Source organism: Mastigoproctus giganteus, chromosome 8, assembly GCF_048544385.1.
Source record: "Mastigoproctus giganteus isolate SK-2022 chromosome 8, ASM4854438v1, whole genome shotgun sequence".
Lineage (NCBI taxonomy): Eukaryota > Metazoa > Arthropoda > Arachnida > Uropygi > Thelyphonidae > Mastigoproctus > Mastigoproctus giganteus.
Window position 1 is genome coordinate 102,394,330 of NC_143582.1, and position 27,247 is coordinate 102,421,576.

At 38.7% G+C, this 27,247-nt stretch overlaps 1 protein-coding gene across 2 annotated transcripts in view; it reads left to right on the forward strand.

Annotated features, from left to right (window-relative positions):
• Nucleotides 1–27,247, forward strand: part of LOC150081743 (eukaryotic translation initiation factor 4E-like) — a 221,544-nt gene that overhangs the window by 79,993 nt on the left and 114,304 nt on the right. For both annotated transcript variants that reach the window (XM_090379610.1, XM_090379608.1), the window contains exons 3-4: nucleotides 11,562–11,625; nucleotides 26,633–26,746. In XM_090379610.1, coding sequence (XP_090235736.1) covers nucleotides 11,562–11,625; nucleotides 26,633–26,746 — 178 coding nt within the window. The remainder of the gene's footprint in view (nucleotides 1–11,561; nucleotides 11,626–26,632; nucleotides 26,747–27,247) is intronic.

Below are 27,247 nucleotides of genomic sequence, written 5' to 3' on the forward strand. Positions count from 1 at the left end.
ATCTTAATTTTCATTGTTAAATAAATTATACTTAAACAGAAACGGAGAGCAGCAAAGCAACGTGCACTAAGTAGCGGGAATGTTGTGGCTTGGGGGAGAACTGAAGAGGGAGATTCTCTAGTGCGTCACACTAAAAAAAAAAAGTGTAAAATGTGAAATATTTGCGGAAATGTCTGGAATAGGACATGATCTAGCCAAGAAGGGTCTTTGTGTGTACTAGGTGCATAGAGTGTCAAAGAATTAGGTGGCAACTCAGTGTTCTGATGGACGTCTACGAGAGTTTGAAGAGTTGGGTAGATGCCCTCGATGGAATTAAAATTGGGGACTCATTAAGCTCTCAATGCCAGAACTCACTCTTGTGCACCAGGCAACACAGCGGCAATCTCCAGGGCACAATGCGCTCGTCCCACAGGAGATAGTTATTATTATTGTTAGCCATATGGTGTAAGGAAGCCTGAGGTTTATGCTGCACCAGCCAAAAAAATTCCCGGTTACCCTGAGAGAGAGAGAATCAGAAGTAGAAAGGAATCACCAAGAAAGAGAAGAATGATGATATCCAGCTCAGGACCCTGGGTGTGCCAAGCCCATACTCACCAGATGTGAGCTCTTGGGGTTATTGTCGGGGACTCAATTATCAGGAAAGCGGGAAATATATTGTGCAAAAAGGGATAGGTGGAATAGGACCAGGGTATGTCTGCCAGGGGGAAAATTTGATGATGTTGTAGGGCAGATATCTTTTAAGGGCACAAAAGGTGATATTGTTGTACATGTTTGCCCTAATAACATTAATTGTAAGAGATCTGAGGATTTACTTAACAAGTACAGGTCAGTATTGAAAAAAGTCACGTGTTAGGGTTAAATTTGAAAGTGTCTGCAATTCTGCCGAGACACAATAGGAGGGAGTATCTGATGAGAGCCTTGTCAGTCAATCAGTTTGGCCCTGGAGAGATTGTGCAAGGATCATGGGGTAGAATTTTTTTCAACATGGTCTATGCTTGTTAACAGGAGAGCTTGCTTCTGCAGGAATGGTATACACTTAAATAGAAAGGGTGCACGAATATTTGCTGATGCTATCGAGGCAACGTTAGGTGGGTCTGAAACTTCTAGCTTGAGGGGATTCACAGACTAATAGTAACTGTAGGCACAGGTGGAAGCAATTCTTGAACTGCTTCTATTGTGTGAGCAGCAGCCGCCTGGAAAGCAAGTTTCTAGGGATTTCAGGAACTGCTGGGAGTCATCATAAAACAAGTAAATACCTGAACTGTGTTAGGGTAACTAAGAGCTAGAACAGGTGCATGTATACTTGCATGTACACCAGTGCTAGGAGTATTGTACATAAATTTTAATTTGAAGTGCTGATCAAGGCATCAAAGGCAGATATTGTTGGGATATCAGAGACATGGTGTCATACAGATATAAGCAGTGCAAAATTGGTATTTGGGGAGTACAATTTGTATAGAAAGGATAGATAGTGTAGGAAGGGAGGAGGGGTTATGCTTTTTGTTAAGAAACACACAAAATCTAAGGCAGTACATCTAGTTAGCATTGGACAGTGTAATGTTGAGTCAGTTTGGAGTGAAATAAGCATTGGTAAAGCAAAAATATGGGTAGAAGTTTGTTATAGGCCTAATGATTCTGATGAGTACAATGAACTATTATACAGAGAAATAGAGCGGGCCAGTAAATCAGAATGTCTTATCATGGGGGATTTTAACTTCCCAGATATTGACTGGAACTTGTGGGTTGGTCACTTGCAAACTAGCAAGACTTTTTGTGGATTTACTGGATGATTGTTTTCTTCAGCAGCATGTTCGAGAGGCAACCAGAGGGAGTAGTACTTTTGATCTGATTATCAGCAGTGATAATTCATGCATTAAGAATTTACCAATAAAAGAACCACTAGGTCAGGGGTTTTTAACCTGATGCTTGCGAGCACTACTGTGCTCGCAAGCATCAGGTTAAGCTCTTCTTAAATATTTTGTTGTGGAAAACAATAATTGTTTATTATGTGAAACAGTGTTGTGTGGTTATCGTAAGTCAAATTGTGAACGACATTACCAAACGCGTCATAGAAATTTTAGTGAGACTTTTCCAAGATTTTCCAATGGTAGAAAAAATAAACTTCCAGAAAACAAGAACTTTGAGAGTCAAAGGAATACATTAAGTCAACCCAGTAATTATAAAACACTGGCAAATGATGTTTGAAATGTTTTTTCTAAAAATTTCATGCTTTACATGTCATGTAATAAAGGCAAAGGTATAGTGCATAGTTATCCGCATTGGAAATTCTTGCTAGTGGTTTGCCAGAAAAGCACAGAACTTCAGTGATCAACTCTGAAAAAGTATCCCTATGAGTAATGATACTATAGCAAATGATGTTCATAGAATTTTCGATTTTATATTGAGAGAATTTTTACTTAAAATTGAAAATTCTGTATTTTTTTTCTCTGGCATTTGATAAATATCGATTGACGTTTCTTCCATATCACATATTTTGTTTACTTGTGTTTTCTGCATTTTATACAACACGATGAAAACTGTGAAGAAGAGCGAATGTATTTCCTCTTACTGGTCAAACAACTGGGAAGGATATAAGGATACGAAAAAACAAAGGACTTATTGCTTATCTTAGTAAAGATGAAAGAGTACCTAGTTTTGTTTACTGTCACTTCATATTGAAGCTTTTATGTTCTCAAATGAAAAATCAAAATGAAGTGATGAACTCTCTTGAAGTTATTACAAAGCTGATCATCTATTTAACCTCAAGGCCCCTAAATAAACAACTCCTCCAGTTATTATTGGAAGACCAGCAAGCACACTATTCTGATCTTATTATCCATACAGAAATTCTGTAGCTTAGTTGTGGGAAAGCACTTTCCAGAATCTGGGAGGTTTTTGAAGAGGTAAAGGCTTTTCTGATACATAACAAAAAAAGATAATCATTATTCTTCTCTTTCTTGGTGATTTCCTTCTACTTTCTCTCTCTCTCTCTCTCTCTCTATATATATATATATATGCGGTACCCCCCCCCCCCCATAAGGTACCAGTTCGGAAAAACGTGAAATATCACCAAAAAAGGGGTTAAAAGAATTTAAAATTTTTATGTTGATTTTCACTCTACAGCTTTTGCCATACTACTGGCTTATGTTTTATTTTATTTTGTTTTATTTTGAATTATCGGATATATCTGGGCATCATGCGGAGGATGTTCATTTTGCTGCCTCTAATGATAGCTTAATATTTATTTATTTTTTATTATATTTCTTATTTTATGTTATTACATCTTAACTTTTAAGCCATTATTTAAATATAACTCAGTGGTAGTAGTGGGTTGATATGCTAAATAAGCAGCGCCTGTGCCGCCATCTATTCTTTTCCTTTTATATAAGCTGGCTAACCTTACATTAGGTCAGTGGTGTGGCTCGGCTCTAGAGTGCTGTCTGTTCTATAATTTATTTCTCACTGCATAAGGACCACCGCCGTGCAAATCCTCTACATTTGTGGATCGATCGGAGGAGGAATGGGTGGTTTGGTTCTTCGATCTTTTCGCCTTTGCGACGATTTGTATAGAGGTTTAAATGCAGCGATTCCATGACCATTATTGGCCTCGTGGTCCTCTGTCGATATGGGGCATAATGGTCAATCTATCATTTTGATATTTTGTTTTCTCTTAGTAGTTCTTTTAACCCCTTTTTTGGTGATATTTCACGTTTTTTTGGAACTGGTACCTTAAGAGGTGGGTACCGCTAAATTATCATATAATTGGCATTATTTTAAATTTTATATTGCACCTCCGTAGCCAGGTAGGAAGGAGCAGCAATGCGTAGCACATGCTTCTTGATTAGACCGGGGTTCGAGCCCATCACCACCAAATATGGAGGATGCTGAAAGGTCAGGGAACGACCATCGCATATCTCGGAGCAATATGGCCTTAGTTGCTAATGCTCCTAAAAAAAAACCAAATAACAAAATAACAAATTTTATATCGGTTTTATTAATTGGATTTAATTGGATTATGTTTACTGTCGGCTACTGTTTATGTCTTATTACCGTTACTTTCCCCTCCCTGTTGGTTTATTTTATTTTACGTTATTTTTAGGTTGATTTTCGCTCTACAGTTTTTGCCATGCTACTGGCTTATGTTTTATTTTATTTTGAATTATCGGATATATATATATATATCACAGGTTAACTCAGAAAAATTTTTTTGGCTGGTGCAGCATAAGCCTCAGGATTCCTTGCACTGTGTGGCTCATAATAATAACTACCATCAGGGGTAAAGGGAAGGTTTTTCCTCTCGTCTCAGAGATTTTTTAAATTCTATATAGTGGGATCAACTGATGATGTAAACAACAGCAAATTCTAAATGGGAAGCATTTAAGGAATTAATCTCGGAAGCTACTAGGCTTTTCATACCAACTGAGATATAGTTAAAGGTTTAGGGCCAAATGGATGTCAGATGAACTTATGAGCCTTGTGGCAGAGAAGAAAAATGCATGGAATGCATATAAATTATCAGGTGACAGAAGCCTATGGCAGGTATAAGCTAGTCTGTAATCAAGTCACAAATGAGGTTAGGCAAGCCAGGGCAGATTATGAGAAATCTTTGGCAAAGGATGCAAAGAAAAACAGCAAAGACTTCTTTATTTATATAAACTCTAGAAGGAAAGGGGATGAATCGGATTGGCCCATTTGATATTAATAGTTTGACTGTAGTTGATCCTGCTCAGATAGCTGACAAAGTGAAAGTACTTTGTATCTACATTCACACATGAGGAATTCTGCAGGGAAGGGGAGAACAGAAGCTTATTAAACTGTACAGAGAGCTATATAAGTTTGTAATAACTGATAGATCTATATCAATGCAAATTACATAACTGAGGCTAGATCAGTGTAAATTGCATCCATCTGTTTATTGACATTTCGGCTTTTCGAGCATTGGTAAGTAGTGGACCTTCCAGTAAAAAAATGATCCATGGAAATCATTTTTAAATTCTACTAAGAGGTGGTTGTGAACAATGTTAGCTCAATAATTTTAGTAAAAAAATTTAATTTTAAATAAAGAGAACAGTACTGCAGAAGTTTTAAATGTTAATAAATTAAGCTATCTGCATTTTTAAACAGCTGAAAGGAACCACAATAATTTGGTGATAGCTATACAGTTTCTGTGTAGGGAATATTTGATGGATTGATATAATGCCATGCTGATGCATTTCATACCAAGAAATACTGCTCAGAGGTCAGACCTAAATGGGATGTCATATGAGTTAATGGGACTTCGGGTACAGAAGAAAAATACATGGGATACATGTAAATTATCAGATGATATAATGATATCAAGTTGGCATTGTTTGCCAACATGATATCACTGTACCACCTGAAAAAACAGACTTCTTTTATTATGTAAGCACTAATATGAAGGGAATGAATCACATTGGTCCACTAGATATCAATAGTTAATTCTTGATAATCCTACTCAGGTTGCTGATAAACTGAATAGATATTTTGCATCTACATTTACATGAGTAAATTTTTAAGGATGGGGATGCTAGAAGTGTTGTTGTTGTTGTTTGGTTTTTAGGATCATTAGCAACTAAGGCCATATTGCTCCTGGATATGCGGTGGTCATTCCCTGACCTTTCTGCATTCTCCGTATTTGGTGGTGACGGGCTCGAACCCCGGTCTAATCAAGAAGCATGTGTTACGCACTGCTGCTCCTGCCCACCTGGCTACGGAGGCGCCTGCTAGAAGTGTGTAAAATTCTAACAGAGAGCAAAATGATTTTGTGATAATCAAGAGACAAGTAGAAGAATAATTGAAGCTAAACATAAAAAGCCATCTGGGGTTGATAGGATCCTTCCAATAATATTAAAGCAGGCAGCAAAAGACTTCAGTAAATGTTTAGCCATGATTATGGGAGTATCCTAGAATTCAGAGGAGGTCCCTGTGGACTAAATAATCACATCAATCAGACTGCAGATGTATATCAGCAATGTTGAGGCAGTTTGGTGTGACATAAGCAGTGGGAAAGCAAAAATTAGAGTAGGAGTCTGTTATGGCCCTAGTGACTCTGATAAGTACAATGAACAACTGTACAAAGAAATGGAGTTGACCAGTAAATGAGATTGTCTTATAATGGTTGATTTTAACTTTCCAGATGTTGACTGGAACTTTTGGAACACTAGGGATATTTTTGTGGATCTATTGGATGACTTTATACATCAGTATGTTAGAGAGGCAACAAAAGAGAGAGAGAGGGGGGGTTGGTTCTTCATGCATTAAGAATCAGCAGATAAAAGAATTACTAGGTGGCAGTAATCACAGTGTATTGATGTGAGAAGGGTAAAATGAAGATTTTTTGCTTTATTAAAGAAGATTACAGGGGTCTCAGTTTTTTAAATTATTATTATTAGCCATATGGTGTTGTAAGGAAGCCGAGGCTTATGTTGCACCAGACAAAAAAAATTTCTGAATTACCCCGAGAGAGAGTAAGAAGTTGTACAGTGTGACCAACTATTGACGTTACCAACAACAAATTCTAAATGGGAAGCATTCGGGAAAATAATTATAGAAACTACTAAGAAATGCTGGTCAAGGCTTAAACCTAAATGGATGTCAGATGAACTAACGAGACAAGTTGCAGAGAAGAAAAAAAGCGTGGGATGCACATAACATATTAGGTTATACAGATGCCTATAGTAGATATAGACAAGTCTTCAATCAAGTCATGAAGGAGAATAGGCAAGCCACGGCAGGTTATGAGAAATCTTTGGCAAAGGAAAACACAAACACTTTACTTATGTAAAACTAGAAGGAAGATAATGAATCACATTGGTCCAACTTGAGTTGGACCAATGTGATTATCAGTAGTTTATCAAACTCTAATAGGGAGATAAATTATTTTTTAATAACTGAGAGTAAAGTGGAGGAGAAAATGTTAAACATTAGAAAGACACTTAAGGTGGATGGGATCTATGCAATTATATTAAAGGAAAGCAAACCCTTAGCCATACATATGAGAGCATCTTTGGATTCAGGGGAGGTCCTACCAAAAATGTATCCCGAATTCACAAAGGGGATTTAAAGAGTGACACGAGTCATTACAGACCTCTTACCTTGTGTTTTAGGGAAAATAATAGAGTCACTGGTTAAAGAAGTAATGTGGGACTATCTAGACAGGAGTGAACTTGTGCTTCAGATGTGCCATGGGTTTGTTAAGGGGAAATATTGTCTGACCAATTTGATTGGATACTACGATGCAGTTACAGAGGAACTGGATGCAAAAAAATAATTTTGATAGCATATACTTGGATTTCTTGAAAGCTTTTGATACTGCTGTACCTAAAAGACTGCTGTACAAATTGGTACAGCAGTCTTTCTCCCTGTTGTACAGCAGTCTGTACAACAGGGAGGGGATCGGTGTTTTTATTCTCGAGAAGAGGGATCACAGTTTTCTGCTAGGTAGTTGTAAACATTTTACCTAGTGGGCGCATAGGATTTTAGAGAGGCATTGCGACACGCCAGGGTAATAGGGGATAAAGACGGTCGAGATCATGTTATCATTGTTGGAGGCCCTAGGGTGTGCTGCGAGCTCACATGCCTGTAGATCACATTTGTCTAGGGCACAGGTAGGGTAGGCACATTTGGACAGATCCATCTTTACTCTCATAACCTCATCGCATCCTTCGTCCATGGAACTGGAATGGGTCCAGACATGGGCGGAAAGGTGTGTGTGGTACTGAGAAGCTGGCTGTGGGCATATGCTGATCTATAGTTGGTGAATTGGTCAGCACACTATGTGCCCTCGTGCCGAACTAGAACATCCAGAAAGGAGAGGGCATTTTCCGACTCCAGTTCAGTGGTGAACTGGATAAAGGGCGGCAGAGAGTTGAGGTGTTGTAGAGGTTGGTCTTCTGAGCCCCTGGGGATGATTACAAACACATCATCGACATAATGACACTAGAAGGTGGTTAAATCTGGTAAGTTTGAGAATGCATGCCCTCTAGCTCTTTCATGGCAATATTTGCTGTGACAGAGCTGATGGGGGCACCCACGGCCATGCTGTGGATCTGCCTGAACGGGGCTTCACTGAACATGACCACACCACTGGTCAAACACAAGCTGAGAGCAGCACAAATGTCTTCAGCGGATAGTGAGGTTCTATTGGGCAGGGTGGGGTTGTTGTCCAATAGTTGTCTACTGCATGTGATAGCTTGTCGAACTGGGTCTGAAGTGAATAAAGACACAACATCAAACGAGGCCATGACTTGGTCTTCAGTGATGGTAAGGTTTGAAATCAGGCGTACGAACTCTCCACTGTTCGAGACTGTATGGTCGGAGTTGCTTACAAGAGGTGATAGCAGGCTGGCGACAAACTTTGATAGTTTATACGTCGGGGAATTGCAACAAGAGACAGTTGGTCGCAAGGGGCTGTCCAGCTTATGTACTTTTGGCAATCCATAAAACTGGGGAAGTTGACACCCATTGCGTGTAGTTGCCAACGTGTAGTTTTAGAAATTTTCTTAGATTTTAACCAGCTGTTGACCCCGGTCTCCCACCACTCCAAGACCTTGATGGGAAGGGCATGCACTGGTTCATAAACGGAGGCATCTAGTAGGAGAGAAGGCTTTTTCCTGGTATTCAGAGAAATTCAGGACCATGGTACGAAGTCCTTTATTGGCCAGTAGAATGACAATGGAGTTTAGAGTGGAAACCTGACTGTGGCTGAGGTTAGATCCAACTGGTCAAAGTCCGGTTGGCTCTAACCAATAAGTCCTATAAGTTCTAATTCCAATACTGCATCTAGCCCAAGGTGTTAGTCACTCTTTGAATCCTACCCTATATTTTTGCATTAATTTTATTATATAATTCGTAACTTCCAGCTGCCCTTCTTGCTGTGAAGAACTTGTGAAACAGTGTTATTCTGTTTCTCTCATTGTATAATAGAATATTTATTTATTTGTCTGGAAACTTAAGACCCCATCCCACTGTAATGTGGCATTTTAATTAGGGTCACGTGAGACTTTGAAATGGTGTTTGATTTTGATTCTGCATTTGGAGTTTGCAGATGTGATATAAAGGTTGGGAGGGTAGTTAATGATCTAAGTCAGACTGAGCTCCTTCAGAATGATTTGGGCACACATCACTTAATTGTTAGAGAAGTAGCAGTTATATTTTAATGGTACCAAATGTAAAGTTTGACATTTGAGAAATAATAACCCAGAAATAACTTGTACACTAAGTGAGATAGAGCTAAAGGATGTAAATGAAGAATGAGACTGAGTGTTTAGATATAATTTGACATGAAAATTAGCAGAATGCAAGCAGGCAGCCAGAAATGTACAGTTCGTTTTATTAATGATTAACTGCTGATGAGGCTAGTGGGAGCCAGACGTGTTCAAAGCCGCTAAGTGGATTTTTCTTATTTATTGATTTGAAATTATTGTTTTTCTAAAACTTTTGATTTAAATTTAGTAGTATAGCATTATTCTGTGATTTTCTGATTAATCTGGTGTATTTATTCTTTACTTGGCCTTCTAATTGCATAAAAGTATTGGTAAGGGTATCAAATCCACGTGTTACAAGTTGCAGCTCCGCTGAACGAGAAGTTTTTTTAGCCATATTTAGCCGCTTTATTGAAAATTTTTTACATCAAATTATTTTCTATAAGTAGCTTATAGACCTAGTCAGGATCATTAATTTATTCTGAATTGAGTCAGCGAGATTTGGAAGTTAATTAATACTTAAGTGTCCGTAGATTTACCGTTCGTAACTTGCCGCCTTTGTTATACGATACGTAATATTCCGAACTAGATAGCGTTAGTATAGTATAGTATAATATTGTCAATTAATCAGTAAAATCTATTAAACTTGTTAAACTTCGTTGTCAATTAAATTGTATTGTACTTTTAACTAAATATATATATAACGACTTAGATTACAAATGTAACATAATTAATTAATACATAACTTGATATGGAAGTTATATAAAGGGAACTCGTAGATAATTAATATTTGATACTGAAAAATATATATACCGTTATAACTGTGTTGGGATACAAGTTTAGGATTTTGTACCGAAATTGAAATTTTATTGAAATTAAATCGAAATCATGACTCGGACCAGAGCAGCAAAGCAAAGTCTTAAGCTAATGGGAGTGCTGTGGCTCAGAGGAGAACTGAGGGGGGGGGGGGGCAGTTGCCCTCTGAATCACAGCCTTTTAAAATGCACTGCGTGCATGATGTTTGTGGAGCAATCAGGTACGGTACATGATATTGCCATGGGGGATGTCTTTGTGTGTGCGCGATGCAAGGAGTGTAACGAAATCAGGCAACAACTCAGTGTTGTTATGGGCCTATATGAGAGCTTGAAGGACAGGGTGGATGCCCTCGAAGGAACTAAATTGAGGGGCCCATCAAGCTCTCAGCTGCCCACATCAACGCCAGAGCCTGCACTGGTTCATCGCGCAACACAGCGGCAACCCCCAAGGCAGAATGCGCTGGTCCCACAGAACTAGTAGTTGTTGGTGACTCTATTGTCAGGGAAACGGGTAACATGCTTTGTAAAAAGGATAAGTGGAACAGGACCAGGGTATGTCTACCAGGGGCAAAGGTTGATGATGTTGTAGAGCGGATATCATCTTTTAAGGGCACAAAAGGTGGTATAATTATACACGTTGGCACTAATGATATCAAGAGTAGGAGACCGGCAGAATTACTTAACAAGTAGAGGTCACTGTTGAAAAAAAGCCGTGAATTAGGGATGAATTTGAAAGTGTCTGCAATTCTGCTCAGACACGATAGGAGGGAGTATATGATGAGAGCCTTGTCGATCAATTCGGCCCTGGAAAGATTGTGCAAGGCTCAAGAGGTAGAATTTTTTTCAGCCTGGACTGTACTTGTTAACAGGAGAGATTGCTTCTACAGGGATGGGATACACTTAAATAGAAAGGGTGCAAGAATATTTGCTGATGCTATCGAGGCAGTGTCATGAGACAAAGGAAGTATGAGTTGTTGTGGGTGGTCATTGAGGGGAGGATGTAGGGAAAGAGAGGAGTTGGCAGACGGAAAACCTCATGGATGGATAACATCAAGGGATGGACTGGACTGGAGTTCGAAGAACTTGTCAGATGGACTGAAGATAGAAAGTAGTTCAAAAAAGTGATCGCCGACTTGTAAACTCAGAGATGGCACTGAAAGAAGGTTAAAAAATTCTGTGCATTTTTTCATAAATGAATTCTCTAGTTTATCCCCTAATCTAAACTAGAGGGTGAACTATAACACTATTTTCCTTTTTCTTGCAAGGTTGGGTTAAGATTCTTGCAGGAATTAAAATAGGAACTGTGCACAGTTTGGGTTGTTTGATTTCACCCAAAAAGAAATCTTTTGAAATGTTCAAGAGAGAATTATCAAGTTAGTTAAGTAAATAAATTTTTAAAATTAATACATTTTCTATATTGGGTTCTGTTTAGGATTATAACAAATTTTGTAGCCCTTTTTTTAATTTCTTTTAGTAAAATTTGACATGTTTTTTCAATTATTTTTAAATTCTTGGTTTACAGTTTATACAATCATATTGAGGTAGCTTGTCTTCTGCCTGCTGGATGTGATTATGCATTATTTAAGGTAAGAATTCACCAGTTTTTATGATATTGTTTATCTTCAAAAAAAAAAAAAAAAATCAAACTTTGTCTCTTGTGAAAATAGTGTTTTCATTTTTATATTTAACTTTTAATATTCCATATAGTGATCTTTATTCATTATGTTCATTAATGATTTGGTATGTTATCGTTAATGATTCGGTATGTTCTCTTGAGATTACTGCTGCCCATATGCAGTTCCTTATATTTTTAAATCTCACTTTTAAATCTCAGTTGTCACTTCTCAGCCCATCTGCTTTATTTATATAGGTTTTGCTGCAGTAGCATATCTTAATTCCTGTTATTATATACTCTGTCAACCTTTGTATTGTCTGCAGACAATTAGCTTCATATGCCTTCATCAGTATCGTTAATAAATATTGCAAACAGAAAGGGACCCAGCAATGAACCTCGAAGGGCTCCACTAATAATATTAGTCGAAGCAGAGCAGTGCCCATTTGTAACCACCCTTTATCCAATATCCAAATTAGAGGCCCCTACTGCAACACTGCACCAATTTGTATATCAGTCTTTCGTTTGGAACAGGTCAAAAGCTGTACTGAAGTCTAAATATGTGATGTATCGTTAATAAATATTGCAAACAGTAATGGACCCAGCAATGAACCTCGAAGGGCTCCACTAATAATATTAGTCGAAGCAGAGCAGTGCCCATTTGTAACCACCCTTTATCCAATATCCAAATTAGAGGCCCCTACTGCAACACTGCACCAATTTGTATATCAGTCTTTTGTTTGGAACAGGTCAAAAAGCTGTACTGAAGTCTAAATATGTGATGTCAGAATTATTATCTGCACTCAATTTCTTTAGTATTTTCCCATATTTTCTATAGTGTTACTGACTGTAGCCACTTCCTGTGTCACCAGCACTTTCTGCTTTGGATGATGTTCCATATTAGAGCACATAGGTATGGACTCTAATATTCATCTGGGGAGCTCAGTGCTTGATTGGTCCCTCAATTTAATTCCTTCATGGTATCACCCTGTTCTTCAAGCTCTCACATTTGCCCATCAGAAATGCTGAATTTGCACTTAATCTCCTTGCATTTTTTTTTTGCAATATAAACATACAAAATCATATCTTTTGACTTTACATATCCCTTTACATTGTCCATCTACAATAGATAGTTTAGCATTAGCATTAGTAGAGGCATATGATGCAAGAAAGCAAGCTTATGATGCAGTATTAGCCAAAAAAAAAAAAAAAAAAACTACACTTCCACTTCACCCCTCCGTTCGTTCGAAATACTTGTCCAGCTGAGCCTTAAATTTATTTAGGCTATCAACTTCCACGATAGGGGATGGAAGTCTGTTCCACCAACCAACTACACACTTGCTAAAGGCAAATTTCTGCATGTCTATCCTACATCTGTCTTTCCTCAATTTGAATTTATGCCCTCTCAGTTGATTATTCTGAGCAAGAGGAAGAATCCCATCAGCATTGAGAATGCTCAAACCATTCAAGGCTTTATATACCTCAATCAGATCACTTCACAGGGGCCTAGTCTCCAGACACTAATTTGCAAAATTTAAGCCTTTCTTTGTAAGAGCAACCCTTTGTTCCATTCACTAATCTTGTTGCCCTTCTCTGTACTCATTCCAACAGCTCTACACCCTTCTTAAAGCTTAAAGTTTACTATCTTACAGTATATCATGTTAAATAAATTTGTTTTGCATACTAGATTTTTTTTTCTTAGATCCTGTTGTAATTAGTACTGTGCATGGGATGAAGGTTGAAAAGACGAAAGAAGATACTTCTCTGTACCCTTCTCTGTTGCCCTTCTCTGTACTTGTTCCAGCAGCTCTACATCTTTCTTGAAATGAGGCCTCCAGACCTGTATACAGTACTCAAGGTGTGGCCTGACCATTGCCTTATACAAGGGAATAATCACCTCCTTATACCTGCTAGAAAAATTCCTGTATATCATTGACAAGACACCATGAGCTACTCTTGCAGCTCGTCTGCACTGCTCAGAGAACTTCATATCTGCCTGCACAGTTACCCCCAGGTCCTTTTCATTTTCTACCTCTGTCAGTGTAGTACCACAGAGTTGATATGTTGCTCTGGGGTTGCTGTTTCCCATATGTAGTACTTTACATTTGTCAATGTTAAACTTCATTTGCCACCTCTCAGCCCGTCTGCTCAACCTTTCCAGATCCTGTTGCAGCAGCATAGTGTCAGTAGTGTCCTTGACAACCTGCCAACCTTTGTATCATCTCTAAACTTGGACATTAAGCTTGATATACCATCATCAATATCATTTATAAATACAGAAAACAAAAATGGACCCAACACTGAACCCTGAGGGACTCCACTAATAACATTAGTCCTTGATGAGCAGTGTCCACTGATTACCACTCTCTGTCTTCTCCCCCTCAACCACTCCTTTATCCACAACAGCAATTTGCCTCCAATGCCACACTGCTCCAATTTGTGCAGCAGTCTTCCATGTGCAACAGTATCAAAAGCCTTTCTAAGATCCAAGAATATAATATCAAAGTTATTCCCTGCATCCAGTTCTTTTGTGACTGCATCATAGTATCCAATCAAATTGGTCAGGCAAGACTTCCCCTTAACAAAACCTTGCTGTGTCCGAGCTATAACTGAAGTCTTGTCTAGATGATCCTGCAGTGCTTCTTTAACCAGTGCCTCCATTAATTTTCCTGGAACAGAAGTTAAACTCACAGGTCTATAATTACTTGTGTCGGCCTTTGATCCTCCTTTGTGAATTGGGGTCACATTTGCACATCTCCAGTCTGTGGGTACCTCCCCTGAGTTTGCAAACAAGACAAAAAGTAGGGCACTGTTTAATACTATGGTATGTTATCACACTCTAAAATTACATTACATTTTTTACAGTTACTTCATAAAATTATGTTTGTATTACTATAATTTATTGTTTAAATACTTAATAAAAAATACGTCTATATTAATTTCACTCCTACAAAGTTACTTAAAAGAATACATTATTATAGCATTTATGTCATTCTTATATTGATGCAATAAAGGCTGCAGAATTCTCTCCTACTTACACTCTCATTTTTGAATTTCCAAGGCACAGTAAGAAACAGTTTCACCTACTTTATTAGATAAATCCAAATAATAACCGCACTACTAATTCTAAACAAAAAGATAAAAAAATAAAATAATTTTTAAAAGATAAAAAAAAAAATAATTTTTAAAAAATAAAAAAAAAACTCTACTTAGCTTGTGTGAAAGCTGTGTCTTACCTCGCTTCTCTTCCTTCTTGCTACTGGACAAAGATGTGTGAAATTTTACTTTCAGCCAGATAGTAACAGTTTGTTGGAACAAACTTCATTTAGTTGATTTCTTGAGCTATTGACTTATTTTGGGAAATACATGTGACTGAATATTCCAAAGAACAGATGTTTATTGCAGTTTACCCATATACAGTGGAACAACAAAAAAATTCTTTGAACTTGTTTCCTTTCGTAAAATAGGCAAACTTTACTAATTTTGGGTCAAGAAAAACAAATATGGCTTCAGAAATTTTTTATTAGCTCTAGTTTTTGACATACAGTACTTTCACTATTGTCTAAGAATATAGTAATTTCAGTAGTAGTCGGAGTGAAAAGTAATATTAAAACAATCTCATATTTACATTTTCTTGATACAACATAAATCACAGTTGTTTTTAATTAAACACAAGAAAACTGCACAGGAACCGGAAGTACTTTCTCAAAATGTGGCCTATTCACGACAGCGGCTTCGTTTCTCTTGTCACTTGTATTCCACTTCTGGGGCATCTCGTTACTATCCAACAGTAGTCAGCAAGCATAGAAGCTTTCTACCCACCCTGATATCTTCTTTACATTGGTGAAATGTCTTGGTGGAATCGCTCACTGTGCTTATCACTCACTGCACTACAGTTGTCAGGGAAGAAGTCTAGATGAGAGTCGAGAAAGTGGATTTTCAGTGACATGTTGCAGCCTAATAGATGATACTTTTCTAGAAGGTTGTTCACAGTCTCAACATAGTTTCCAGCTCTTCGGTTTCCCAGGAAATCATGTAGACTTTTAAAGACTTCCCAAGCTGCATTCTCATTACCCTGGAGGACTCACTCAAGTTTTCATCCTTTAAAAGTTCACAAATTTACTGACCAAGAAAGATTCCTTCCTTAACCTTAGCATCACTCAACAGTAGAAATTGTCCTCTCAGGTACTTGAAAGCTTCACCCATCCTGGTTCATCCCCTTAACAAAGTTCTTCATGAGTCCCAGTTTGATGTGTAAAGGGCGCAGAAGAATTTTGCTTCGATCAACTAGAGTAGCGTTTCCCAACCCCTGGGGGTTCGTGAAAGTGTTCCAGGGGGTTCGCATTAAAAATTCTGTAATGGCGTCTGTTCAGATTTATATAGGTATATTATTGTAAACTACGAAATATAACTAATAATAAACAGTAAAGTAAAATAAAAGTAAAGACTTGCCAAAGAAAAAACCACATCTCCCACAATTCCTTTTAATTAGTTTAGCGTTAGTAGAGGCATATGATGCAAGAAAGCGAGCTTATGCAGCATCAGCCAAAAAAACAAAAAAAAAACATTCTCCCATTTCACCCCTCCGTTTGTTCCAAATACCTGTCCAGCTCAGCCTTAAATTTATTTAGGCTATCAACTTCCACAACAAAGGATGGAAGTCTGTTCCACCAACCAACCACCCGCTATCTAAAGGCAAACTTCTGCACATCTATCCTACATCTGTCTTTCCTCAGTTTGAATTTATGCCCTCTCAAATGATTATTCTGAGCAAGAGGAAGAATTCCATCAGCATTGAGCATGCTCAAACCATTCAAGGCTTTATATACCTCAATCAGATCACTTCGCAGGGGCCTAGTCTCCAGACACTGTAATTTGCAAAATTTAAGCCTTTCTTCGAAGAGCAACCCTTTGTTCCATTCACTAATCTTGTTGCCCTTCTCTGTACTCATTCCAACAGCTCTACACCTTCTTAAAGCTTAAAGTTTACTATCTTACAGTATATCATGTTAAATAAATTTGTTTTGCATACTAGATTTTTTTTTCTTAGATCCTGTTGTAATTAGTACTGTGCATGGGATGAAGGTTGAAAAGACGAAAGAAGATACTTGTTGACATTAGACTTGAACTTCTGTAGATAGTAATTTTCAGGAAATACGTATGAAAGAAGGTTGGGCCCGTGTTCGGACTGTTTTGAAAGAGAGAGCGGGAATTATAAAACCAATTCAGAAGTACAGTGATCATGTAAGTATCTGTAGAAAGGGCATGCAGCAGAAACAGTATGTCTATAAGACAGAGTGGAGAAACTCCGTTAGCGATGAGTCATTAATTAACCTAACTGCCCTCTTCTGAATGGAATCTAGAAAGCTGAGAGAGGTTTGGGGGCACCGCCCCAGATGTGGGAACAATATTCCATGGTAGGGCGGATTTGCAATTTGTACAGAGCAATATTTGTACATTACAAATATTTCTTCCAGAGGAAGCAATATTTGTAATGTTCTTTATGCCAATGAGTTCTAATGAGAGATTAGAAGTCAGGGTAATCCCCCAAAAGAGATATCATCTTGCCTATAAATCGGAGCATCATCGAAGATAAGCATAAGAACAGAAGAATCCTTTTTGCGAGATATAAGACAGGACTGAGTTTTCGAAGGATTCGAATTAATTTATCTTGGCCCCACTGGGGAATTACTGATGATCAGCATTTAAGGATTTGGTAGTGGATATGCAAGAAGTTGAAGCTGTTTGAGCAGAGCAAAGTTTCTTAAACTGGAAGGTGGAATGTAATGTGCTATCGTCAGCAAAACTATGGACAGAATTTCTGGTCAATGGAAGAAGGTCATTAATATGCAAAAGGAAAAGACAGGGAAAAAGAACTGAACCTTGTGGAACACGATCATTAGTGGAGAAGTTAGAAGACAGAGAGCCTTCTACCATCACCTGCAGAAGCAGTCAGAGAGAGAACTGGATATCTGTTACAAAGAACAGCTAGAAAACCATAGATGGATGGAAACTTATTTAGAAGACTTTTATGCCAAACACAATCAAAAGCCTTTGAAACAACAAGAGCAATGGTTTGAGTTTCACCAGACTTTTCCATTGAATTTGTCCATAGATGGATAACATAAGCCAGAACATTTCCAGTGGAATGATACTGACAGAATCCATACTGGCAATCGTTGATCAGATGAAAGATTTCCAGATAGATTAAGAGTTGGCAGTTACTTCCCTTACTTTGGAAAGAGTAGAAGTAATCGCAATGGGATGATAATTGGATGGAAGGGATTTGTCACCATTTTTAGGAACTGGCTGAATATGAGCAAATTTCCAAGCAGAAGGGAAAATACCTTTGTAATAAGAAAGTAAGAAAAGACGACACAAAACAGGAGTAAGTTCAGAGGCACAGGTTTTGAGAACAAGTGGAGAAATACCACCAGGACCTGGAGCTTTCGTAGCATCAGATTCATCAAATCTTTCTGACATCCTTTTGACCGAAGACTACAGGAGGCATTGAATGGAGTGTACTGAGAATAGTGTGAGGTGATTTTACCAAGATCATCAATACATGAGTTGGAAGAAAAATGGGATGCTAGTAGGTCAGCTTTATCTTTGGCTGATGTGGCAACAGAACCATCTGGTTTTTTTAGAGGTGGGAACAGAGATGGGCAAAAATTGTGGTCAATAGCTTTGGCAAAAGACCAGAATGCTCAGCTACCAGTTGGACGAGAAGCAAGTTTTTGACTCTTAGCCTGCTCGAAACCTTTTTGGACTGATTAATAACTACTTTACAAAATACAGTATAAATAATAATAATTTTTATTATTACACAATGTCGCACATTGTTGTAGCACTGGAAATATTTTATAATAAAAATTCAGAAATATTATATGATTTCAGAGAATATAGGCATAGTGGTTCCGTTGAAAGGGGTTCGCGATAAAAAATATTACATTGAAACGGTTTGCGAGTCAAAAAAGTTTGGGAACTGCTGAACTAGAGGATTGTGCTGGACATTTTTACCCCAGGGCACAGATTTTATCTTAGAGGCCAGACTTTTCTCTTGTAGTGTGAGGACCTAGCCCGACTGTCCCACTCACTAGTGTGAGTGGGACAGTCGGGCTAGGTCCCTTACGGAACCTAGCATGTCTCTTGCAGTTGATATATTTAGGAGAATCTTCTTGAAACTGTCTTGTGGGAACAGAATTGGGCCGAGTGGCCAAATCCCAAACAATGGAAACATTTGTTTACAATCGTAAACTTACGGAACCTGTGTGATGTGATTCCAAGATAGATCCCATCACTCTCCAGGATACACCTCATCATGCGAGGACTAAATCCGAGACACCCAATTAACCACTTTTATACCTGATCCAGTACTAAATCTAAACATCACTTCGTCTTTAACTTCATCCTGCAAGAATCCAAAATCTTTTAAGTTTTTAATGAACAGATCATCAAGTATATCCTTCTTTATATACTCACAAGGAACGCTGTATATTAACACTGTTGAATCAGATAGTCGAGGTTTCTCCATTGTAAGACCTGTCTCTTTCCAGGCAAGCACACCCTAGGTATCAATAAGGGTCCATCCCAACTTGCACTGCCAGTCCTCTGTCTGAATCTTGGTTTATTCTGGATAACAACAGGATCAACCAACTTGAGATCCTGCTTCACTATCTATGCATAAGACTTCTTATGAGGTTCGATCTGGCAATCTAACACTTGATTTATCTGACAAGCACTGTCCTCCAGATCCCTGGCCCGAACCTTGAGGCACTAATTGTCCACAACCAAAGCTGTGGTCACAGCCTCCAAGTCAGAAACCATAAATTCTATTAGATGCAGTTTTGTTATTTTACTTGACTCTGTAGTCATAATTTCTTCTAAAGCCCTTCTTATCTTAGCCAATGTCACATATACCCAAGAGGCATTTAATGATCCTCCAAGGTTCAAATCATCTATAAAAGAAAACCTTTGATTCTCCCTACTACAAACATTAACTATTTTATCCCCTACACCACCTGGGAAATTAAGAACTCCATAACCCTCACCTTTCTCGGCTATGCTAGCTTGGTTTCCAACGAGAGACAGGCAATTCATATCTTTTTGTCATTCAAAGTATCCATTTTTGTTTTGTCAAGTTTAGGTTTGTCTTTTTCCTGTTTTGTAACAGTATTTAGGGGTCTTTGACCGCCTTTTACCTTTTTTTCCTTACTGGTGTCTGGAAAATTTATTTTTCATGAGATGCCTTTTTTTTTTTGCAAAGTCAACAGAGGATGAATATGCTTCAAATTCCTGAGACCAGGTAATATCTCTTCTTCTTCAGACATTATGTCGAGTAGAAAAACTGATGAGCCCACAGCAACCAATTAAGTATATGTCTATATAGACACTTTACCCCACCCAGGATGAAATCTGCATAAGAGTTGGAGATTTCACCAAGGTTGGTTTTCAAATCCAGTAGCTTATTTAAGTATTGTGGCAGGCTCCACCACCTTGCCACTGAATTCTAAGGATTTCAGTGGCAAGCCTAAAAAAAAAACAAGAATTTGGCCGAAAGAGATTTACAAGAAAGCGGTAGAATTTAGACATTGATTAGAATATGGCGGCATTGTTAAGAGGTGTACTCTGTCGGTTTAGTGAGAGAGGGGGAGACTGAAGACGAGGGGAAACAGATAGACGAATAGAGACGATAGAGTAGGCATCCCCAAAGAGGTCAGTGGAGACGAGCCCCCCCCCAGGTAAAGGATGGGGGAGGCAGGGAAGGGAGGAGACAGAGACCTTCTTCTCCCTCCCCTGCCTGGGGATGAGGTTTTAAAGGGAACAGGGTTAGAGAGTACCCAGTTCAGATCCCTAAATGGCGTGTGAGCAGCAAAGCCATAGTATGTCTTTGTCGGTGATGGTTGTCATGTCCATGTAATGTCGATTCCTACCAGATTCGACCCTACATGCCCATCCTGTTCTGGAGGTGGGATATGTTAGCTGTGGCAGTGGGGCGAAGGGGTGGGAGAGAGACATTTATTTCATTCATAATCTGCATTCTCATTCTACTTGCATTCCGGGGCCTCCGTAGCCAGGTGGGCAGGAGCAGCAGTGCGTAACACACACTTTTTGATTAGACCGGGGTTCGAGCATTGAACCTTGAGGGACTCCACTAATAACATTAGTCCACGATGAGCAGTGTCCATTGATTACCACTCTCTGTCTTCTCTCCCTCAACAGTCCCTTTATCCATAGCAGCAATTTGCCTCCAATGCCACACTGCTCCAATTTGTGCAGCAGTCTTCCATGTGCAACAGTGTCAAAAGCCTTTCTAAGATCCAAATATATAATATCAAAGTTATTTCCTGCATCCAGTTCTTTTTTGACTGCATCATAGTATCCAATCAAATTGGTCAGGCAAGACTTCCCCTTAACAAAACCATGCTGTGTCCGAGCTATAACTGAAGTCTTTTCTAGATGATCCTACAATGCTTTTTAAACCAGTGCCTCCATTAATTTCCCTGGAACAGAAGTTAAACTAACAGGTCTGTAATTACCTGTCTCCCCCTTTGATCCTCCTTTGTGGATTGCCGTTACATTTGCACATCTCCAGTCCATGGGTACCTCCCCTGAGTCCAGGGAAGCTCTCATAATTATGGCTAAGGTTTGCTTACTTCCTTTGTCACCTCCTTTAATATAACTGGATAGATTCCATCCACCCCAGGTGCCGTTTTTGTGTTTATCTTCAACAATTTCTCCTCCACTTTACTCTCAATTATTACAAGATTATTTAGCTTACTGCCTGAGTTGAATACACCTCTGGAATTCCCCTCCCTGAATAAATCTTCATATGTGAATGTAGATGCAAAATATTCATTTAATTTGTTAGCTATCTGAGCAGGATCATCAACAGTTGAACCATCGGTATCAAGTGGACCTATCTGATTCATCCCCTTCCTTCCTTCTTGAGTTTACATAAGTAAAGAACTCTTTGCTGTTTTTCTTTGTATTCTTTGCCAAAGATTTCTCGTAATCTACCTTCGCCTGCCTATTCTCCTTTCTAACTTGGTTACAGACCAGCTTATATCTATCATAGGCTTCTGTGTCACGTGTTAATTTATATGTATCCCATGCATTTTTCTTCTCTGCCATATGTCTCGTTAGTTCATCTGACATCCATTTAGGCCAACAGTATTTCTTAGTTGGTATGTAAAGTCTAGTAGCTTCCAAGATCAGTTCTTTGAATGCTTCCCATTTTGAATTTGCTGTTGGTAACATCATCAGTTGGTCCCACTGTATAGGATTTAAATACTGACTCAGACCATAATAGTCGTCTTTGTGAAAGCAATAACCCTTCCCTTTACTCGTGATGGTAGTTACCTCTTTGAGTAAATCTCATTTCAGCACACTGTGATCACTGCCACTTAGTGGTTCCTCTATTTGCAGATTCTTAATGATGAAGAATCACTACTGATAATCAAATCAAGAGTATTACTCCCTCTAGTGGCCTCCCGAACATACTGATGTAGAAAACAATTATCCAATATATCCACAAAAGCCTTGCTAGTGTTTTGAGTGACCAACCCACAAATTCCATTCAATATCCAGGAAATTAAAATCCCCTTTTATAAGACACTCTAATTTACTGGCCCACTCTATTTCTCTGCACAATTGCTCATTATACTCATCAGATTCATTAGGCCTATAACATACACCTACTCTCATTTTTCCTTTTCCAGTGCTTACGAAAAAAAAAAAACCAAAAGACAGATGTAGAATAGATGTGTGGAAATTTGCCTTTAGCCAGCGGGTGGTTAATTGCTGGAACAAATTCCATATGTCGTTGTGGAAGTTCATAGGTTAAATAAATTTAAGGAGGAACTGGACTGGCATTTGGAGGGAATGGTGTGATTTTTATTTATTTTTTTTTTTTTCGCTGATGCAGCATAAGCTCATACACTTGCTTTCTTGCATCACATGCCACAAATACTACTATTATTAGTGTCAATAACAACCCTGCCAACCTTCGTATCGTCTGCAAACTTGAACATTAAGCCTGATATACCATCATCAATATCATTTATAAATACAGAAAACAACAATGGAACCAACACTGAACCCTGAGGGATTCCACTAATAACATTAGTCCACGAAGAGCAGTGTCCATTGATTACCACTCTGTCTTCTCCCACTCAACCATCCCTTTATCAATAGCAGCAATTTACCTCCAATGCCACACTGCTCCTATTTGTGCAGCAGTCTTCCATGTGCAACAGTATCAAAGTCGTTTCTAAGATCCAAATATATGATATCAAAGTTATTCTTTGCATCCAGTTCCTTTGACTACATCATAGTATCCAGTCAAATTAGTCAGACAAGACTTCCCCTTAATGAACCCATGCTGTGTCCAAGCTATAACTGAAGTCTTATTATGTGTTTACAAAGGAACTGGATGCAAAAAATAATTTTGATATCATATATTTGGATTTCAGGAAAGCTTTTGACACTGTTGTGCATTGAAGACCATGGTAAAAATTGGAGCAGAATGGTATTAAGGGTAAGTTGCATTAGCATTAGTAGAGGCATTTGATGCAAGAAAGCAAGCTTATGCAGCATCAGCCAAAAAAAAATAAAGTAAAATAAATAAATAAAAAAATAACCACTTCCACTTCAACCCTCTGTTCGTTCGAAATACCTGTCCAGCTGAGCCTTAAACTTATTTAGGCTATCAACTTCCACGACAAGGGATGGAAGTCTGTTCCACCTACCAACCACCCGCTGGCTAAAGGCAAATTTCCGCACATCTATCCTACGTTGCTACAGTGGATAAAAGGATGGTTGAGTGGGAGAAGACAGAGGGTGGTAATTAATGGGTGCTGCTCTTCGTGGGCTAATTTTATTAGTGGAGTCCCACAGGGTTCGGTGTTGGGTCCTCTGTTTTGCATATTTATCAATGATATTGATGAAGGTATATCAGGCTTAGTGTCGAAGTTTGCAGGTGATACAAAGGTTGGCAGGGTTGTTAATGACAGTAATGGCAGTGTGCTACTGCAACAGGATCTAGATAATTTTGGCAGATGGACTAAGAAGTGGCAACTGAAGTTTAACCTTGACAAATGCAAAATACTGCATATGGGTAGAAGTAACCCCAGAGAAACGTACAAACTGCGTGGGACTACACTTAAGGTGGTAGAAAGTGAAAAAGAGCTGGGAGTAATTGTGCAGTCAGATATGAAGTTTTCTGAGCAATGCAGACAGGATGCCAGGACAGGTCATGGGGTTTTGTCAATGATATATAGGAATGTTATTAGCAGGGAAAAGGAGGTGATTGTCCCTCTTGAATAAGGCAATGGTCAGGCCCCGCCTTGTACAGGTCTGGAGGCCTCATTTTAGGAAGGATGTAGATTTGCTTGAGCGTGTACAGAGAAGGGCAACAAGATTGGTGAGGGGAATGAAGAAATCCTCTTACCAAGAGAGGCCTAAGTTCTGCAAATTGCAGTGGCTGGAGAATAGGCACCTGCGCAGTGATCTGATTGAGGTGTATAAGGCCTCGAATGGGTTGAGCACGCTGAATTCTGATGGGATCCTTCCACTTGTTCAGATTACGAACCTAAGGAGGCAAAAATTCAAATTAAGAAAAGACAGATGTAGAGTAGAGGTGCGAAAATTTGCCTTTAGCCAGCAGGTGGTTAATTGCTGGAACAAACTTTCGTCTGTCATTGTGGAAGTTGATAGGTTAAATAAATTTAAGGAGGAACTGGACAGGCATTTGAAGGGAATGGTGTGATTTTTTTTTTTTTTTTTTTTTTGGCTGATGCTGCATAATCTCATACACTTGCCTTGCATCACATGCCACTACTACTGATACTACAAGTGGAAAAATAACATCAGGATATGGAGTTTTCTTAGCATCAAAATTTGTCAAAATCCTTCTGGCATCCGTTTGACGGAAGACCATAGGATGCATTAAATGGAGGCATTAAATTACCAAATCCCTGACAGGGAATATCGGAATGACCATATGTACAAGTACCACCTTTGAGGCCAAAGGAATCATACAGCGAATAATTTGGGCAACTGAGATGAGCAATGGTTGAATCAACCGATAACTGAAATTCTGTCAGAAGAACTAAACGTGGTTTGTCAGACCCCATTTACTTCTTCTGACAGAATCTCAGTTATCGGTTGATTAGGAAATGGACATCGTTGAGATTAGACCACAGGCCCTGTATATTTGCGAAATGAACTAGGAAGTCTTTGGGAAGTTTAGATCTTTTCACAGATAAGCTTGTTGTATTAGTTTGACAATTCGTGGTGTATTCGATAGTAAGAAAAGGTGGTGGGGTGGACAGGCTGTATGAAGTAATGAAATTTTTGGATAGGGTGTACACATGGTAAGAATATACCCAGATCCTTGACATAACGTGGCCCTGACCATGGCCCCCCCCCCACGCTTATGCACTACTTGGACCCTCTCTGGTCACTACTGGCAGAGTGGAGGTAGCAAGATTATACACTAGCTGATCCGGAAGCCTCCTAGGGAGTTACTAATAGTTTCATTCCAGTGTGCCAACTAGCTGCTGGCCTGTGAACACCATTTTAGAGCTGTACTCTCGAAATATAAGGAAGTTTGGATCTTGCCATGGTATTCATCCTAACCTCAAAAGACATCAGTCATCCTGTATGATGGAAGAAATGGGGATGGGTTGACCAGAACTTAGCTCTGGAGAGTAAACATGGGTTCCACCACTTCAAGCCTCCAATAAGCAAACTGGTAATATTGCACTGGATGGTGAGTCATCTACCCCCTAGTATTGCCTGGTAACTCAGAGGGGCCGCATTCTTCCATGTGGTGTGGGTGCCACACCTCGACACCTGCTCACTTTGGTTTATACCTGGGTGGTCACCCGCTGTGTGCTTGCTCATGGGGGTTATACTCAAGATTACTAACATTCCCACCGTTGTGAAGGTGTTAGCAGAGGATTTTGCTGTCTGGACTTCGCTGAAATTGGGTCCACTTGATTTGAGTGTTACCCGAATATCAATTCCATGAGACTTCCAGTCAGGAAGCACAATTTGTCTGGCCTATCTTGGAGAAAGTTTGCGACAACCTCAAGGAACCATGAATGAAACAGTAGTGTTATTCGAAGGAAGTTTCATCAATCAATCAATCCTTGAAGCAATATATATAAAAGAACAAAATTTATAAATTTGATATAAAGTTATTCAACTTTTGGTGTTAATTTTAAAAAATCTTCAAACAATTTCAGTATTTTGTTAATTGGCATCACTATATTTCTCTGTTTTAATATTATGTAGTTTTTTTATTGTAGAATATATAATAATAAGGGGTGGACATTCAGTCAAGTAGCCCAATTTCGTGTGATTTCATGAAATTGCAGTTAGAAATCAATTGAGCTCTCCAGGCCACCTACATGAACTGTCTGGTGGATATGGTGCACAGCGAGAGTTGTAATCTAAGAACTTTGACAGGAACACTATTGCTTCACTTAACTGCAGGATAGACTCATATTATGGTTTCCATTTCACCTACTTCTAATGTCTGTTTAATACATGCACAGTGAGAAGTATCTGCTATCTCGGCGCCTCCGTAGCCAGGTGGGCAGGAGTAGCAGTGCATAGCACACGCTTCTTGATTAGACCGGGGTTCGAGTCCGTGAACACCAAATATGGAGGATGCAGAAAGGTCAGGGAATGACCACCGCATATCCCCGGAGCAATATGGCCTTAGTTGCTAATGCTCCTAGAAACCAAACAACAACAACATCTGCCATCTCGCAGAGCTTGATTGAATAAATTGGGTGTGTGAACCTGCATGCACAACATACTGCAGAGAGTGAGACTTGACTGTCAGTCTCACAGCAGTCAAAGGGTTAAATATATATAAAACCCTGATTATTTTTAGTTTATATTACTAATCTATAAGTAGTGTTTATAGTTATTAGTTTTTGTTATATGTGCACTTTAATTTGTTGTAGTATGGTGTCAAGCCAATGTGGGAAGATGATTTCAACAAACTTGGAGGGCGATGGTTAATAAATCTGTCAAAGCAGCAGAGAGCCAAGTTTCTAAATGATTACTGGCTTGATACTGTAAGTAAATAATAGGACATAAACTTGAAGCTGTTGAATTTTATACAAATATTATTTTTTATTAAGTCACTGTGAGAAGGTTCTAATTGATGATAGTTCAAAAAATGTTGAATATGTTATAAGCATATGTAATTAAGATTTTATATGTGTATTAGTGATTTTCATTACTGTAGGAAATGAGTTGGCAACTTGTAGTGCTGTTGCCAAAGGTGTTACAAGGACAACACTGAATGGCACAAGATGATTCCATTTAATTATTCAACAAGACATAGAAAGCCCTATAAAAACAGTTGTATTTGTGTCGTGACAAAATGTCAAAGTGAAGCTTAATTTGCATTGCAAAACTTCTCACTCAATACATGCAGCCATTTTTTTATTATTTTTTTTTTTATTTTTGCAAAATAGCAGCGGAGTATATTTATATGCAGACCCATCTCCCTTGGAAAAATTCACTACTGGGGCCTTGGAACAGAGTGACCCTGCCAGTCTAAACCTACACTA